The following is a 19389-nucleotide window of genomic DNA, read 5'->3' as shown; positions in this document are numbered from 1 at the left end:
ATGGGGGTGTATGGTACAGCAACAGAACATCAAACAGGAAAAACTGGTATTCTATCCCAAAATCTGCTTTCCTGCTTCCAAACTAAACAGGCTTCAAAGGGGAAGCTTGTTTGTGCTTCTGCACCAGGCGGGACTTCTCAACGCTGGGGTCAGGCCTAAGGAGCACAGAGCAGGTTAAAGAGCACAAGAAACAAGCAGGGAAAGTTGTCGGCTTAACCCTTTGCTGCTCTGGGCATTAGGGCAGGGGTCCAGCAAGGAAAGCATGGGTGAACAGGAGCCCTCCTCCTGCATCCCTGAGTGCAGGGACTATTGAGCTGAAGCAGGTTCACAAAAGCTAGTCTGTGTGGCTACAACAGAGCTGTCAGTTCTCAGCACCCTGGGGCTCATCTACTGTTTTCTACATGTATCCTCCAGGTTTTCTTGTTTGTTCCCTCCCTGCCAAGCCTGGATTTCCCCCATTAAATCATAAACTCCTCAAGGCCAAGGGCTGAAGCTCTGTCCTTCACGGAATCTCTCAGAAACAAGGAGACTGAGCACATAGCAGGGACATAATTCGTGCTGGTGACTAAGAAACTTGCTAGTCTGGGAAGGCATCTGAAGTACCTTGTGGGTCTTAAGAGGGCTCCTAAGATGTCAGCAAGATGTCTTGGTTGTGCCATTTCCTGACCATCTAGCAGACAAGTGACCAATTCACTTTCTTTCCCATGATAACTTCCTGGGTAGGAAAGTATAGAGATATACTCTGAAAGACAGCCTGCCCCAGGACCCAGTGAGGGAGATGAGAAGCCCAGGACAAGGTGATGGTCTTTCTGCTCTGCCTTACTGACAGAAGTTGCTCTTCTTTTGAAGTAAAGAAAACCTCTTGGGTCTGAGGGCCTGGGTTTAAGAGTTTCTCTGGCCAGGCCACATGGGGAGGGGGAAGGAAGACAGGGAGGGTGGAGGCAGGGAGGAGGGCTGCATCAGTGCCAACATTCTCAGGTGGTGCTAAAGTGTTTCCCACAACCCCCCAGGGTTCTACAGGCTCTGCAGGGGCGGATGTTTCCTGCCCTTTGTTTCCACCCCCATCTGGCACTAAGACACTTGGGACTGGGAGGGAAGGCCCAATGGAACATCTTGGCATGGATGTCAGAGGTGGCTTGGCAGGCAGACTGCCAGTCTGGTGGCTTTTCCAGAGGACATGGCTCCCAAACTTGCTCCAAGTGGCTGCTGAGAAGGGGGACATTAAAAATCCTGGGCTTTGCAATCATCTCCTCAGACCCTCTGCCTCCAAAGTAGAGCCATCAGCTATATCAGCTACATTCAACAGGAGCCCAAAGCCCACCATAAGGCTGACCCACGACAGACCACCAAGAACTAGGGGTGCCTGGACAGTCCCCTGAGGAAGGCAGCTCAGCTGGGCTCGTCTGGCCAGAGGGAGGAAAAGCAAGCTTGATGGGTCCTGAGATGCTGACCCCACACCCATGACCAGACAGCAGTAAGTGCCCAAGTGGTAGGAATCCACAGGCATGAGCCAAGGGTTTGCTCTGGAGGACTCCCATCGGCCTGGCCTTAGAGTGACACTGGCCAGAAGAATGCTACCTCGAACCAACAGAATGATCATGAAAAGCTACAAGACAATCAGACCAAAGGCATCTAACCACTTCAAAATCCTCCCGGCCTCCCTGCCAGACCACCCAGCAGCACTGCCGTTATCTGCCAGGGCTGAGTGTTTACCAATAACGGGAACCAGCTTTGCTGTTTTACTGCAAGCTTTATAAGGATAAAAACAAGGGCTGGGCTCATGCAGCCACTGGTTGCTGGGACACAGGAGTCCATTTGCTAAAGCAGTTTAAGCCATGGATCAGCCATAATAATTTGAACTGCTTTGATTATTAAACAATTTTCCTTGCCCCACACATTCCCTACCTCCCTGTAAATCCTGTGTTACACATGCACAGCGGGGCTCCGCCTGCCTGGCCCTGGGCATGGGGCATTTGTGGAAGGAGCTGCTGTGCACATGCAAGGCTGCTCTGCCCTCCCACCCGGCTCACCTATGAGGGGCACCACCAGGATGTACTTCCTGCTCTCCAGCAGCCGCGCCAAACTGGCCAGGTGGTCAATGAAGCCGTTGGTGTCTGGTACGAGGAACAAGGGTCTGATCTCCAGCTCCATCTGCCTCATCTGACTCTGGTCCTCCAGGACAGCCTAAAAGGACACAGAATAGTGAGGGAGCCAGAGAGTGAGCAGGAGAGCTGGTGGGTAAGCCAGGGCCCTGACTCAATGGTGTGTCAGCATCCTGTCCCCGTGTACCTCTTCCCCTCAGTCTATCAAGCCTAAGAGACGGAACCAAGGGCTGAGCATGAGAATGCAACCAAAATCAAAAGCGACCAAATAGCCCAGGGGATGGGACATCACTAAACCCTGCCTAGGACCAAAAGAGGACCCTGATGGTACTCTGAAAGTAGGACCCTGGGCTAACAATCAAGAAGGGAGTTGGGTTCTTTGGGTATAAAAGGGGTTTCACAGATATTATTCAGGTAGCATATACAAGTGTACTTCTCATTCCAGACATTTAGCAATATCCAGAACAGAATTATTTCAGTTCACTTCACTGTGTACTTATAAAAAACTCACCAAAAAAATCCAATGAAATTAAACTCAAAACCTATACAAAAACAGCAGGACTAAGGTGATCACTAATAATCAGTCTCCCACAGCAGGAGTCCATGCAGTGAAATGAAGTAAGACCAGACTCACATGTGTGCAAAGAGCAATACCCAGACTGATCACAACTGCCACTACCTTCCCCTTGCCTTGCCTGTTTCCTAAATGTTGTTTTTTTTTTTTTTTTTTTTCCCTTTCCACCACAATCCTGTATAAGGGATACTATCACTAACTTCATGTTTCTTTAAATTGACTTTAAGTCAAAGTCACTTTTTTGCTTAGCCTCAAGCACATCCTATCCAGGATATAAAGATTTGACAGCCTAGTCATATATTTACTGAAAAAACTGAATTCACGTGGCACCAATAGTCTGAGTACCACCTCTCACTCCTTGGAGAGCCTAGGGCTTGTCTGTTTTACAGGCTTTTGCATCTCTCAGGGAAGCTCCATCTCTCAGGGAAGCAAAAGCCCAATGTTCTCAAGTCTGGCAGTCTTAAATGTGTGGCAGTGGCTCGTGGAGACAGGCTCTAGGTATATCTGTCACTACAGAACATGGTCATCATTGTGTTACTTCCTCTTCTGGGGATCATGGCCAGAAAGTGAACTGATCTGCTGGCATTGGCCCAGACAGCATGCTCCCTGTGTAGGGAGCCCGCAGGCACCAACACAAATCTGGCAGGGCAGGCAAGCAGGTCTCAGCCTCCTTACGCCCTCTCATGGCCTTCTGCCACACAGCAACTTCAGCATACAAGCACCAGGCAGGGGGAGTGGATGTGCGTGCCAACTGGGATGGGGCCCACAATGCTAGGCCTGGCCACTAACAGTCAGTGAGAAGGCTGCTCAGGGTTCACTGACAGTGACAGTAAAACTGAAAGGGCATACCTTCAAATGATGGGGGTGGTTTCTCTGTGACCTACCAGGGACCTCTCCCTATGAGTAAGTTGTTGCTGCCACTGCCACCACAGCTGGTGGAAGGTACAGGCCACAGGGTACTGGCAGCATGAGAAATGCAGCCAAGAGGCCCAGGCTGCTGAAGTCTTCCTACCAATCTCACCTCATGAGGGGAAGTACCACTGCTGCCAACCACCTTCCCAGGGGTCCTGGATCACTGCCCCTCCCCAGAAGGCTGTCATTGAGAGGGTAACACAAGTCCACCAATTTTGACTTGGGCATTTTATAAGAACATGAAAATGGTCCCAATTCAGGTACAGTGACCCGCTTGTGATTCCTCTTCATGCAGAGGAATGCCAGCATTCCCGCTCCTCCTTTCCCTAGGCTTCCGTTCTCCATCTAGCTCTTCTGATACCAGGAGTGGTTTTCCTGGTACTCTAGGCCCCCAATCTCTTGTCCTCCTGAGTTAGGGAACAGAACAAGCACTGCCACATGGCTCAGGAGGATGGGGGATACCAGCACCTGTGTAGTGACAGAGGCCCAGGTCCTACCTGAGAATGGCATCTCAGTTTTCTTGCCTTGAGAAATGACACTTCAGCCCTGGTTTGGCTCCAGCAAGGAAGTGGAACTGGCTGCCATTTTTCACCCTCTGTAAACAGTGAGCTCCTAAGGCTTGTATCATCCTACTTCTATGCTGGCAGTAGGCAGAAGGGCCTTTAAGTCAAGTGGCCAAGGGTGGGGGGGTGCAGAGTGAGCCTACTAGGCTATCCTGATGACTGGAAGAAGCAAAATCTAGAAGCAGGGTCCAGGGAAGCTAACTTCCCTGGGTTCTTAGAGCTCTGGTTGGTGGCCAGAAAGGTGAACTGAATTTAGCCTCTTAGGGTGGTGGCAGCCTTGTTGATTCCTGGGGATGGGGCAGGGCCAAGCTGTGTGTGGGTGGTCCAAGCTGGGCTGCCCTCATCCGGTCCCAGGGACGCCCGCAGACAACTTCCCTTAACCTGGCTCTGCCTAGTGAGTCACCACACAACTGCTTCCTGTTCCCCACATGCCCTCATAGAGTCCTAGGAGATTAGACAAGGCTGCTGTCTCTTTTCCTGGGGTACCAGTGGGTCTTGAGTGGGCAGGCTTAGACCTCTTAAAAAGAATGGAAGGCCAAAGAGGGCTCAGGAGTCCACAGGCACTCTTCTATGGGTGTCTGTGTTTCCGGTCCTTTCTGAGTGGCTCTGTTTGTGTGTGTGTGTGTGTGTGTGTATGTGTGTGTGTGTTTAGCATTTGCCCTCCCAACTTTTCCAGATTTTACCCGTCAGATTCCTGGCAGCTGTGCACGGCGCCTGTGCCGGCTGTCACGTCCCATTCTGATCTCTGGGTCGCACGGTGAGAGAAGGACACAGGATGCGCAGGGAGTGAAAAAGTGATGTCGGTGGGGAGGGTGCCAAGTCCCCACTCACAGTCATGGGACACTTGGGGAGAAGAGGGAAGCATGCTGCTGTGGAGTTCAGAGGCCGGTAGTGAGATTTATTTTTGTTTGTATGAGTAAAAAGCTGCAGAAGCCTCTGGTGGGGGTGAGGGGGGCACAATTGGAATGTTGGGATTTAGACAAACTGGTCCTGGCCTTGAGTCAAGTGTGCCGACCCGGAAGGAGAGTCCCATAAGAACCCTTCTGAATGTAGTGAAGCTTGGGCCATGCTGGTCCTTGGACAGTACACTAAGAAGCTGAGAAAAATGCAGGCACTCCAAATCAGACTGGCAGCAAATGAGATTTGTGGTAATAAGAACACTCATATAAAGTGTGTAAGAGAAAAAATAACAATTCTGTTTCTGGAAGGTGCTAAGTAATCGATGTTCTCTAAAGTATGAGAGCTTCCAGGAGCAAGGAGGCAGAGAACTGGGCAAGAGAGAATACACAATAATGCCTAAAGAGGAAGCTAATGGGCTTAGGTCTCCAGATAGGGCTCTTTTACAGGTTAAGTTCCTTCTTCTATACAGAAGATTTTATAATGCTGACCCACTGAAAATTGAGACACTAAGAATTACAAATAAAAGCAATGCAATCAGCTGACATGGAAGTTATGGAACCCAGAGAACTCAGATCATGAAGTAGGGCCAGACCAGGAAAAGGCCTTCTTGGGTCTTCCTTTGGCTTAGGAGCGCCACAGGAGTGTGTTGCTTCATGCATCCCTGGGTCCCTCTGTCCAGAGAAACATCTTCACCAGAAAATAAAGGTTTATAACACAGCAAGTTTCTGTGTTCACCTTGTATGTGAAAGTACTTAGCTAAGTGCCTGATACGTGTATTAGCAATTCAACAAATATCAATTTCCTTTCTTCTTGCCCAAATCTCTTTCACTTTGTATGTATCCAGGAGGGTAACTATCTGAGGAAACCACTAGAAAACAAAACTGGGGAAGGGGAAGAGTGGGACACAGGACTACTAATTTCTTTTCTGACTCACACACAGTAGCCATGTGCAATGGTGAGTTACTTGAGAGGCTGAGGTGTGAGGATGGCTTGAATCTTGAAGTCTGGGGCCAGCTGGGCAATATAATCAGATTCTTTTTCTTAAACAACAACAACAACAACAACAACAAAAAATTCATAGTACAATTGAATTGTACTATGGATTGAACCTAGGATGGTCTACAACTGAGCTGCTACACCAGCTTTTTTTTTTGGAGACAGGTCTCATTAAATTATCCAGGCTGGTTTTGAACTTGTGATCCCCCTGCCTCTGCCTAAGTCACTGGGATGACAGGTGTGTGTCACCATGCCCAGTGTCATGACTGATTTTTAAAAATTTATTTGTATTTTTTTGTGGTACTGTGGACTGAACCCAGAGTTTTGTGCATGCTAAGCAAGTGCTCTCCCACTGAGTTACATCCCTAGTCCAGCAATTTTTATTTTTTATTTTATTTTAAAAAAATCTCTCTTTTTTTTTTTATAGTTGTATATGGACACAATGCCTTCATTTTATTTGCTTTTATTTTTATGTGGTGCCAGGGATTGAACCCAGGGCCTCACGAACGCTAGGCAAGTGCTCTGCCACTAAGCCCCAACCCCGGCCCCAGATATTTGAGATAGGGTTTTACTATGCTGCCCAGGCTGGGCTTCACCTCTTGATCTTCCTGCCTTAGTTACCTGAGTAAGTGAGATTACAGATGTGTACCACTATGCCTGGCAATACTACTGATTTTTAAAAACTGTGGATGTAAATGAGAAATGAAAGCAAGCAAGCAAGCAAGCAAACAAACAAAAAACCAAAAAGAAAAAAACCTCAACAATTCCAATAGGAATAGTTCGTGAGATAACCACTGTCAATAACCAAAGGGAGTAGTTAATGCTTTGGATATAGAAAGCAGGTAGAGCTTCCCCTGGGAGCAATAGGGTTATCGTCTTTATTTGGGGTATTTTGCTAATGGGAAAACTGCTCCTTAGGTTTCCTTTTCTGGATGTCCCGAAGTTCCACAGCTTAACACATACTTGCCTTATTTTAAAAATTATGACATTTTCAGGTTGTTTTATGAGGACTGAATGTATTTGCAAACTAGACTGTAAGGCGCTTCAGGAGAAATGTTTACTTTTCTTATAGTTGTCTTTTTTTTTTTTAGTTGTAGATAAACACCATACCTTTATTTTATTTATTTATGTTTATGTGGTGCTAAGGATGGAACCCAGTGCCTCACACGTGCTAGGCAAGTGCTCTACCACTGAGCCAGAACCCCAGCCCTGTAGTTTCCTCTACAATAGAAATATAGCAAACAGAAATAGTATAAAGCTTGATGTATCATAGGAGCTCAATGATCTAACCCACACAGTCTTAGAGCTGAAGAGTTCTTTAAAGATAAACTTATCGCATTTTAATGGATAACTCTTTTTCTGAAAAAGATGAAGAAGTTTGTCCTTTCCTGAGGAGCGAGAGTGGTAGAGCTAAGCATGATAACTCTCGGCTTGCTCAAAGTAGCAGTCTAAGGTTGTTTCAGCCAATGGCCTGACCATTCTGTGGGAGGGCGGGACGCTGGGGATGCTGCTGGAACCAGTGAGGTGGGAGCAAACTGGAGGCCCAGCATCATATTGTGCGGAGAAGCTGGAGTGGGCTTGGGCGGTGCCCAGCTCTGCAGTCTGATGTGCTTTCCTGCCCTGGCGTGAACGTGCCCCTGGCCTGGTGGTGTGCTGGCTCCACCCTGCCTCCGACAGCTAGGAGCCAGGGCTGAGTGTCTGCCTTCCGCTAGCTTCCATACAGGTGTGGGGGGCTCTCTGCATACCCCATTGTTCCATAATGGCCCCCCCAGCTGGCTGGCAGTGTGAATGGACTGTGGCTATATTTAGAGTGAAACTCCTGGGGCCACCACAAAGGAGTGACCGCATCTTCAGGAGGGTGGGTGGGCGGGAAGGGGACAGGAGAGCAAAGTTATTTTCAGAACACATGTCACTGCTGGCTACAGAGCAAGACTGTGGCCATAATGCAAAGGGAAACAATAGCTGTGGCCAGAGGAAGAGCCTGTTATGTTTCAGGTGGGATGTTTGCAACTGCTCAGGAAGCCTGACCCCGCCCGACAGCAGCACAAATCACAGCAGTGCCTCATAGAGGCAGGGAGGAGGCAGGGGATTCACAGGGCCAGTATGAGGTGCCAAGAGGCCACGCCTCATGCCTGGAGGAGGATTTTCAGTGACTGTTTGGCCCTGGGGGCCTGGTTTGGAATGAAACACTTCTGACCAATTTCCCAGACAAACCATGTACCCTACTCTGGTCTCTGGACACCTCCCAAGAATGGCAAAGGGAATGAGAAGAACTCAGGCAGAAAGCATCAAGGTGGGCAGGATGAACCTAATGTAGAGAGCTGTCTCAGGCAAAAAGGCAAAGCCTGGACTGAGTCACAGAGTGTGGCCTCAAAGCTCCTGGTGGGCGGACTGGCGCCCCCAGCATCCAGGGGCCTGCCTTGGTGCTACAGCTCCAGCTGCACAGGCCCCAAGAGCTCCCCACACCCCTTTTCTGACCTCCAGTCGGCCCCACTCACCAGCCTCTGTGCAACGCCGGAAGCAGGGAGGGATAGGCTACGGAGGGAGGCCAGGCCTCACCTCCCCCAGCCCCACAGATGAGCTGAGGCCCAGGGGTCTAGGTGGGAGCAGGGAAGTGGGGGTGTGGCTATGGCCCCAGATCTCACTTGGACTTTATAGCCATCCTGGGGGCCGGGGGGATTTTGTTCAACCCCATCTTCATATCCCCTTCCCCAAACATGTGTGGTTCCTGTTTTGCTGCATCTGTAAAAGGCGCTGGGAGTTGGGGACTTGCCTTACACCTCTCGGTTAACACCCTGGAGACTGATGGAGTTCAGAGTAGTGTAATTTACAGCCCATCTCTCCGATCTTAATTCACTTGATGCTCCTTTCTTCCTTATTGTATTAGTGTGACCTAGGTACCTGCCAACAATAATGGCCTCTCTAGCTAGGAGCCTCTCCCCCACTCCCAGGACAATTTATACCTTTTCCTTGGGATTTTCCCCCCTTAAATTAAACAAAAAGAGGAAAAATAGAGAAGGTTAACATGGGTTTGGAGTGCTGAAGCCCCGTGGTTCTGGGCAGGGAGCCAATGGCCCGAGGGCACACACATGTGCGTGCTCTCCCAGAAGGGCCTTCACCGGCCCTGTTTTACAGCCACCTCGGCACAGACTCCAGGGTTCACGCATATGGCCAGACAGATGTGTCTGGCTTACGTTCAAGGCTGGAAAATGAAGAATTATGGAAGTGAAGGGCCCCGGGCATTAAAGGGGGGGGGGAGGGAAAGGGGGAATTTTTCCTCTGCTGAGAAATCCTCCTGTGGCTGAGAGGCTGGAGAAGGAGGTTGACAGGAGGCAGGGCCGCCAGCATTGGTGCATGTGGGGCCTGTTCTTAAAGGGGCCACATCTGCTCACACTTTGCACACCTATAGCAGGCCTTGAAGATTGGGGACCGAGTAGCCTCTCCTACAGGAGGTGGTGGGGAGAACAGGCCTCCTGGACAAAGCCATCCAGCAGCACTGCAAGTGAGGTCTTGTTAGACCTCCAATTATTCTAGTACTGCTTGTTGAGGGAGAAGCCAATCTGGACATGGTGTTCAGTAGATCACAGCAGCCATGTGCTTCTACATCCTCCTGTATTTCTCTCTCTCTCTCTCTCTTTTGCAATACTCGGGATTGAATGCAGGGGCGCTCTACCACTGAGCTACATCCCCACCCCTTTTAATTTTTTGAGACAGGGCCTCGCTAAGTTGATGAGACTATCCTTATGAGGTAAGTGTATTTCTCTTTTTAACAACAGTGGCTCACACATCAAATCACCTGTTTATAAAGACTGACTTTTCTACTACATGGTATGATCTGGAATGTTACGTTTTCAGTCACTTCTGTGTCCCCCAGCCACCAGCATAGCCAATGCTCAATGCCATTTACTAAACTGAGCTGAAGACATGGTCCCCGATTCCAAGGAGCTCACAGTACAGTGAGGGAGACAAGTCCAGAAACAACTGTAATATGAGACATGATAATAATTCCCACGAATGAAGTATAAATCCATGCTACAGGAACACAGGACAGAGAGAGATGAATTCTTCCTGGGGGAAATCGGGAAAGGCCTCACGGGGCAGATGGTGTTTGAAGGAAGATAGAGGAATTAAAGAAGGAATAGAATTCCAACAGGTAATGGGAAATGAACAGTAGAAAAAGGGTACTCTGGTTTGAAGGATAACATCAACCAAAACCCAAGAAAGTAGGAAAGGGCAGAGTGTGTCTAGGGACAGTGAGAGGAGAGGGAGGTCAATGTCACTGTCCAGGCAAGAGAGTTTTAGTGACTGGACAGGTACTTCACACACACTGTCATTCATTCTGAGGACTCGTAGCAACTCTTGAGAGGTAGATGCTGTACCACTTTCATTTTATAGATGAGGAAACAGGTTCAGAGAAGTTAACTACTTTGCCCAATGTTATATGGCTAATAATGGCTTATGGGGATGTGGCACTGGGAGAAGAGTTGGGAGAAACAGATTGGGAACAAATTAGAAAGCCTTAAATGTTGTAGGAAGGAATTAAGACTCTATTTTACTGGCCACACAAACACACTGATGATTCTTCAGGGGTGGGGGTAAGCTTTTGTGGAAAAGAGAATGATTCACAGGAGGCAGTGGGGTGAAACAAGAGCCTGTTCGTCAGACTGTGTACTACACAACTCTAGGAGGGGCTTTTCACAGACTGTGGCAATGTAGGGGTCTTGATTGCTACAGTCCAAGCAAGTCCCTCAATTATGACAGCACTGGCAATGGGAATAAGGAGAAGAGGAAGAAGTAAATGAGTGAAAGGACAGGATTTGATAAGACACTGGACAGGAAGGGTACAAAGCCAGGGTGGAGTGAGATGATGCTTTCCCTGCTATCATCTATAAAGTCATCTATGAGTATTTGCCAAACACCAATTCAGCTTCCTGAGACTAGCCACACCACCACAGATGTCTGGTAGAGGTATTGAACAGTTGATTCTGATGGGAGCAGGGACATGAATATAACTCAAGAAGGATGGAGCCTAACTGCTATTCATTTCTCTTCCTGGGGCAGGATGAACAGTCTAAGAGCAGACAAAGTGACTACTTGCATGTTATTTGTGGTAAGCACTTTAGGTGTAGTGTCTCATGTAGGCTTCACAGCAACACCAAGAGGTAGGTGCCATTACCACTTTCACTTTGAACATGAGAAAACAGACTCTTACAAGTAAAATAATTTGCCTGAAGTGACAAGGCTAGTTAAATGATGGAGCCTGAATTGTAGTTAGGTTTGCCTGACCACCCAGGGGAGAGGCAGTTGAAAAGAAGGCTGAAACAAATATCCTTAGAAAGGTAAGGCAGAGTGGCTTAATGCTTCTCCATGCATACAACTTGTTTTTTTTTTTTTTAAAGATGTAGTTGGACATTTATTTATTTATTTTTATACTGTGCTAAGGATCAAACCTATGCCTTGCACGTACCAGGTAAGTGCCCTACAGCTGAGTCACAACCTCAGCCCCACAACTTGTTTTTTTTTTTTTTTTTTTTTTTTATTTATTTTTTAGTTATCGGCGGACACAACATCTTTGTTGGTATGTGGTGCTGAGAATCGAACCCGGGCCGCACGCATGCCAGGCGAGCGCGCTACCACTTGAGCCACATCCCCAGCCCTCCCACAACTTGTTTTTAAAGAGGGAGCATGACTGGCTTTTTCCTATCTGCCCTGAACCCTAGACAAGAAGAAGTGGGTACACAGTGCAAGGGGACAGACCTGGGAAAGCCATAGAGAAAAACTTGCTCAAGTGAAGATTTGGGTCCCTGAGAGGGCTGACAGTGGGGAAGTCCCTGCATGAAGATTAGGTAGTTTCTAGAGGGTGCAGAGAGTTCCTCCATTACGCTGCGAACTCAGATTGTAGTCTGTGACTGTGGCAATCTGTCCCAAGAAATGGTGCTCTCCATGAGTATCTGGGTTTGGTGCAAAGGAACTCCAAAGCTCTGAAACTACATGAAAGATCCTGTATGTTTGGGGTCACTGACAGAGCCTCATAGAGCGGGGTGGAAGGGAGTGCTTATCAGATTCTCTGAGAAGACCCTGCTTCTGCCTTGAGTGAGACTCCAGCCACTAGGCATGCTATCATAATGTAGTGGTAGAGTAAGACAACAGGAGGTAGAGGTGGATACACAGTAAGACCATTCCAGGATATAGGTTTGCGTGTCCCTATATCCTGCCCATATCTCTACTCAGGCCCTTTATAGTCACCATCCTGGGAACCACCATCCCCAGGTAGTCCCCACCTGGATCTTTTCTTGACGACGCTGCTGCTCAGCTATCTTCCTGGCTAGAGCCAGCTTCTTGGCTCGAAGTTCCCTGATGTCATCCTCGCCCCCACTGCCTTCGGCCTCTGAATCTTCCTCAAAGTCTTCAATCACCACGTCTTCCTCCTTTGGGTGGTGGGGCAGACCAGGGGAAAGAAGAGAATATGAGTCCACAACACTTACTGGATCCCCTGTCACTACCGCCATCCCCCACCCCATGCTGACCAGGATGATTCCTTATCAAGAGACCCATCATGTGTGCTTCCCTTGCTTGGGAAAAGGGGGTTTTAGAGAAGCTACTGCACTTCCACTCAAACTGCTCCCTTTACACTCAAGGGTTCTTTCCTTACATAGGTATCCCAGTCACAATTACACATATACACTTCCATGTTTGTACTCACACTCATAAGGGCACATCTTAGGCCTAATTTTCATTTTGAAAATCACAAATGATTTAAGGGGTAAATGATAGAGAAAGCTAAATTGCCCACTTTAAATCTAATTCATACTAGTGACTGCATAGGAATCAACTTGGGTTAATAGCTGGGAGTTAGGCGAGGAAGCTCCATTGCCTCAGACAGCATCAGGAGTAAATGCTGTAGCTCAGCAGACCTTGCCCTGGTTTCTTTTTAAGACCACAGTCTGGTGGTGTGGGGACCTCTGGGGCCCTTTTACAGGAATGCACATGACAAGGCCTTGCTCAGCTGCCCTCTAGGACCTGAGCAGGGCAGAAGGTGGCTGGCTAACTTAAAGAGCCTCCTGCCAGACTTCCCCAGGGATGGCAACTCCCTGCTTGCGACCTCAGCACTCAGCAGTCATTGCTCCCCGGGTGGTCCCGGCTCTATTCCTCCCTCTCTCACTTTTGGCCTTGGTCAGTAGAGAACATGCAGCTGCCCAAAAGAGCTTCCTTTGAGGGTCAGGGTTAGCAGGGGTAGAGGGTGAGTGATTCAATAAATCTGACAATGGTAATGCTAGTAACTGCATCGACAGCTACCATTTGCTCAGTGCTTCTTACTGGCCAGGTACTGGGATAAGCATTTTTTATGCATTGACTCATTTAATCCTTACAATGGCCTGTGAAACAGAAGTGATTAACATCCCTATTTTATAAATGAACAAACCAAAGTTTAGAGTTAAACAACCTACTCAAGATCACATAGGTAGCACGTGGCAAAGCTGGGATTCAATCCCAAGAGAAAAAAACAAAATCAAAAAACCAACAAGCAAAAAAACTCAAGTGAGCTTGGCTCCAAAGTCTGTGCTTGTACTACTCATAATGAGCAATCCAAAGGGCTGGGGGGCTGGCCCAAATCCAGCCCTTAGTGGCTCAGCTGTGTTAGGCCTGGCCCTCTTCAGTACAGACTGCTCTCTCCTCTCCTCTAACTGGGATTCTCTTGACAGAAGGTGGTTATAAAGCATGTGGGTGGTTAGGTGATGGGGGAGCAGGGTCTGGGAAGATGCGTGACTTGGTAGCATCCTTAAGGAACTAGAATTTGTTCTGTTCATGAAGGATATCTAAAGAAACATCTCTCACACTTCTCCTAATCAGCTTCAGTGACTCAGTCTGGCAGTTTGGAGAGATAAAATCAGAGGATGGAGCTGGGAGTATGGTGTAAGCCTGTAATCCCAGCAACTTTGGAGGCTGAGACAGGAGAATTGCGAGTTTGAGGCCAGCCTCAGCCATTTAAGGAGGCTCTGAGCAACTTAGCAAGACCCCACCTCAAAAAATAAGAACTGGGGATGTAGCACCCTGGGTTCAGTCCTCTCCAAAAAAGATCTAAGGATGGGGCTAAAACTGCCACTGTATTATAAGGTCTCAGGGGTCTGGGGTATTGTCCACAGTCACCACTCATCTGTTAACCCTTGGCCACAGGAAGGAGGAAGACTGCATATTCACTTCCTTGTTCAGAGTTAACCTGGATAGAAGCAAGTGAAACAGGATGTCCACTGGGCACCTGGGGGAATAATGCCCTTGCCTGCTCTGACTGGGGATGCACAGGATTATCATGGGCCTGGAGGGAACTGGACTGAGGTCAAGGGAGGGTCAGAGAAGCTTGTCTGAGGTTTGCTCAGCTCTCATAGCAAACGAGGAAGTGCAGGGTTATGAAATTACACAGACTAGGGTAAGCAGGGTTTCCCAGGGGCCACTAACATAAAGGAACCCAGGAGGCTCGTGGGAAAAGGAAGAAGTGGGCAGCCTGGCGTGACTTACAACCTTTGTCTGGTCAATAAGCATCAGAAGGAGAGAGTGAGTGTGTATGGCATAGCTAAGACCTGGGACCAGTGAGCTAGTCTGCTCCCTGTAAGAGGAGAGCAGGCCCTGGGTTTGGAGTGAGATGAGAGCTGGCCTCACCCTCCACTGCCTGCCTTGGCCTTCAAGTGTGGGTGAAATACTGGACTGAAGTGTCCTCCCATTCCCCCATGCTTCCCACACAGTGTCCAGGGCTGCGGTGGCACTGCTCTGCTGGCCTACAGCTTGGACACCCCAATGGCTTTAGCAACTCCACTGTCTCCTCCCATGCTGACAGCTCATTCTTTCCCATTATTTCCTGCCCAGGTTTCATCTGGTGAGTCTGGAATCATGGGCTCAGCTATATCCCTGGAACCACCTCTGTCCTGGAAGCTGAGCCCTGTGTCATCAGGGGTGGGGTGGGTTCTCTAGCGATTCTAATGAAGTCAGTCCAAGACTCTGCTGCTCTGAAGACTCTGTTCCAAAGGTGGCCACTCTATCACTGCTCACATCCCAAACGACAGCTTCCAGCTGACATCTGGCTTCTTGGCCTGTTACTGATTTCATCCCTGCACCCCGCCCTTCTCCACCAGGCGCTTGAGACTGCTGCGGGCCAAATGACTGTGTTGGCCTATGTGTGACCTGGCCTCTGGCTAGAATCGCTTCCGTCCCTTCTATCAGTCCCATGTTTCTTCCCACCTAAGTGCCCCTGTCTTTAACACAGTGGGGTAAAAGAAGGAAAGAGTGAACTTTAGGCAAACATGAGGTGTGTGTGCACACACCCAAAGTTACCCACACCCAGACACACAGCAGGGAGGCTGGCAGTGATGCTAATCGCACACATACTCTGACACTGCTACACACTCACATTTACTCAAATCCCACAGTCAGCAGGAGAGCTGGCAGCAAGTGTTCGCTTAAACTGACACACAAACGGAGCACACACACAGACCCACGTCAACAAGTCAACAATCATTCCCAGAAAGACACATACATGCACAGCAGGGCAACTGCCAGTGAGGTGTGCAGAAGCAATTACACAGGCTAACACACACACACACACACACACACACACACACACACACACACACACAGGTCTGGAGTGAAGCAAGGGCTACAGGAACAACCAAGGGCAAACAAACAAGAGGAGAATTCCTTAATCACATCAGGATGTGCGGGAGGGAGGGAGGGAGGGAGGGCAACTGGGGGAGGGGGTGATTTTCCACATGGGGCCAGCAATGTCAGCTCTTCCTGTACGTGTGCAAGAGGCTGGAGCTCAGTCCTGTGCTGCGCTGAGCAATGCACATCTATAAACTTGATCCTCAGCCTGAACCCTAACACCCCCCCCCATTCCCCTTCCTAAGCCTCCAGAGCTGCACATTATTAAACTCTTTCTTTCTTTTCCTCCCTTCTTCTCCAATGCAACATTAAAAAGAAGCATCTGGAACTTGTAGCAGAGTGAGATGGAGGCACTGGGGTGGACTGGCAGGAAGGGGCACCAGCAGAGTGCACTCTTGAGAAGCTTGCTGTCATGGTCAGCACAGACATGGCTCTGAGGTTATAAATAACCCCCAGTAGAAGCAGTCGTGGGCAGGGGGAGGGGAGCCTTCCCTCTGCCACAGCGGGCTCTTCCCGCATAGTACCTCATCTTCCAGTTGTTTTCCCTCTTGGCTTCCCATTTCCTTTCCCATGGTGTCTGGGACGGGTGCCACTGACACATATTTTCCACCCTTGAATGCCAGCAGAGGCTCTTCTTGTCCACAAAGGGCTTCCAGAAAATACTTCAGTACTGTGACCCTTTTGCAGTCGGCTGCAATAACCTACAGGGCAAGAGGGAGAGAAGAAAAACAGCATTTTCTAAAAGGGAAGATGAGGATGAGAGACATAGTTGGTTGCGTGGGGCACATGTCAAAGTAACTGGGAAAGAAGGCAGAGTTAGTGAGCATGAACGTGCATGTGCGTGTGTAAAGGAGGGGAGTGAGGGCCAAGGACCAAGGTCTTCTGAAGGAAGTTGCCACAGTCTTCTTAGGTCACCCCTGGGGCAGCAGACAACCCCAGGACCAATGCCAGGTGCCCTTGGGGCTTGTACATTTCTTTTACTAAAGTCCTGATATAAAAATAAGAATAAATTAAATTCTTCTAAATTTGGAATGTATTCAGTGGAAGGAGTGAAGTACAGAACACTGGCTTTCATAGAACACCACTTTCTGCCCCCAACCCCCCCACCATTGCCCCTTTTCAGTCTCCCTCCATGAGAACTTGCAGTCCAAGTACAAAAGGAACTATGAGGGCTTTCTTGGCTTTTTCATTTCAACCAGGTCACTTTGGGATCCCCCTGTTAGGTTCCTGCCCCACCTCAAGAGCTTCTTATGCTCAAGAAACTGGGGTTAGTAGGACATGGTCTGGAGGAAGAGGACATGGTCTGGAGGAAGATTACAGGCAGAGAAGATGACAGTGTTTAACCAAAGCCCTGCCCTCCAGGGTTCATGCCAGTTGCTCCCACGTGGCCTCATCAGCACACAGTCAGTGCTGTCAGAGAAGCTGGGGCTGATTTAGTGGAGATGAAATTTATTATATTGAGCAATCATCAAATTTGTCAGCATCTCAGATGAAGTGTCCACAGTCACCCAATCTGGGGTCCTCTCTGCAAGAATACATATGCATGTCCTCACCACCAACCTGCCTGTGTTGCCTGTGCTCCACTCCATTCTTGCACACTGGTGCCCTTCTCTTCCTCTCTGGCCTCTGGGGTCCCCTCTTTCCTGCTGGCAGGGTGCTCACCAAGGGGGAGAGGGCCCTGTTTGATGTGCAGCTCAGAAGCCAAGGGCTGTTCCACACCGGAAACATGCTACAGGGGCCAGATATGCCACAGAGGGAAGCCCTTATCATCAGTGACTCCAGTCTACACTGAATGCTGGGTCCCCCCTTTAATGCCTCCTCATTTCTGAATGTGAAAGGGACTGGTATATTTGCATTATGCACTGAAGGGCTAATGTGGATACTATTACTTCCCTCCTCAGAACAGCAACCTCTCTGGTGGCTAAGACTACATTTCATTCCACATTGTCAGGGGTTGTATGATCAAGCTGGAGCACAGCAGGCTCACAGTAAAGATGATAGGCATAGGGAAACTTGGCTGGGTGCTTCAAGGAATAGATGAAGGAGGCACAATCCAGGTCCTCTAGGAAATGAGCACTGCTCTACCATGTGGCTGGCCAGATAAAGTGCAGCATACAGTTACCTGTGTGCTCTATGACTGTTTTCTGCCATCTTCTCCCCTGTCTAGGCACCCCTCACCAATGGCCCTGTTGAGGGTGAAATCCCAGGCTAAGTATCTTTGTCATCCACCTGAGAGGCTGACCTAAAAGTTCTTGGCTTCCCAGAGGAGGCTTAGAAAAAGGTGAGCCTCGTGAGCTGGGGGGTGCCTAGTCCTGGCTTACTTCCTTGAAAAAGGAAGGAAGCCTGTCTGGGGCTAGGGCAGGTAATCATGACTCTATCGCGTGTATTCAAACATGTGATGAGGGAGGCTAGAAATACAGAAGCAGGGGCTAAAAGGCATTAAAGAGCAGAGCTGAAATGAGTAATAGCCTGGCAGGCAGCACGCACAGTGGCCTCCCTACATCCCCAGCCTCTCACTTGCAGAGGAAACTTCTGCATTTCCACAAGGCTGCCAGTTTCCTCTCTGTGGTCTAATTTTAACCACCTTGTCGTTACAGTGTGTGTCAGCCACCTGACCCCTCTCTGACCTATGACCTTATGCCCTAGCTACTGCTTGCACTATGCAGAATTATGTAATGGGTCCAGGACTTTCCTTTTTGGCATGAGGCTGCTGCCACTGAATGGAGAGGAGGTGGAGTGTACAGTTGAGAAGAGGACAAAGAAACTAGTGCTGATACTTGGCTCACCTGTATGGTAAGAGGCCCACAGGTAGAGTGCAGCACACTCTGCTGAGTCTACAGCAGAAGCCTAACCAGGAAAGAACAGTGTGTCATGGATGTGTGCCTGAACAGGTGGTCAAGAGCACTACTGCTAGGGCAGGGGTTGGATGGTATACTGAATGGCACAGGAAGAAAGTGATTCCTGGCCAACAGGGAGAAAGGCCATAAGTGCAGACGTGGGACTCCTGGAGATGGGGATTTCCAGGGCACAGCGGGACCCAGGGATGCAGACATCCTGAGCTTGCCTGCAGCACATCCTCAGAGGATCAGTGGGAATTGTCCATCACATGAGCAAAAAGGAATTCTCCACCTGCAGCCCCAACCAGTATTCAGTTCCATGTCTTTCAGAAAGAAGCTGGTTTCCTTGGGGTTTCTGTTCTTCCTCTAGGGCAGGGACATGCAAGGCTGATTGACAAAAGGGCTTTGATCAATTAGGGTCTCTGAGATAAAGATAAGGAACCTACCTGTTTGGAGAGAGAAGTCTTTTATATGAACATCCTCTCTCCTTTGCAATTCAACCAGCAGGGAGAACAGCCAAGGTTGTGCACAGTCTCCTTAGGTTTATAAAATATACCATGGTACTGAGAAATGCAGAGTTCATGATATTTGGTAGACAGGGAAGCTGAGAGGCAGAATGACTAGGGTTTGCCTAGGGACACTGGGAAGCCTTCTATCTCCTGCCCATTAGCCTGTTTGCAAACACATTCTGCTTTAAGGTAGAAGAAATAAGCCTAGAGGGGGAGAAGACCACAGCTCTCTTGGCCCTGGAGTTCTATAGAAGGCTTATGGGAATATTCTCCGACTCAAAGCCTTGAAACAACAATAACAGAAGAAACAAAACCAGTTTAATATGGCTAAAAGGGATATCATGA

At 48.9% G+C, this 19389-nt stretch overlaps 1 protein-coding gene across 7 annotated transcripts in view; it reads right to left on the bottom strand.

The window, feature by feature from the left end:
* SMG6 (SMG6 nonsense mediated mRNA decay factor) overlaps window positions 1-19389 on the bottom strand; it is a 232556-nt gene that overhangs the window by 6411 nt on the left and 206756 nt on the right. For all 7 annotated transcript variants that reach the window (XM_081270215.1, XM_081270218.1, XM_081270217.1 and 4 more), the window contains 3 exons: window positions 16223-16399; window positions 12329-12475; window positions 2031-2184 (listed from right to left, as the gene is read on the bottom strand). In XM_081270215.1, coding sequence (XP_081126341.1) covers window positions 2031-2184; window positions 12329-12475; window positions 16223-16399 — 478 coding nt within the window. The remainder of the gene's footprint in view (window positions 1-2030; window positions 2185-12328; window positions 12476-16222; window positions 16400-19389) is intronic.

The sequence above is a fragment of the Spermophilus citellus genome, assembly GCF_964194105.1.
Source record: "Spermophilus citellus genome assembly, chromosome: 17".
Classification (NCBI taxonomy): Eukaryota; Metazoa; Chordata; class Mammalia; order Rodentia; family Sciuridae; genus Spermophilus; species Spermophilus citellus.
Note: the sequence above shows the minus strand (reverse complement) of the source record. Positions and strands in the feature narration are given on the sequence as shown.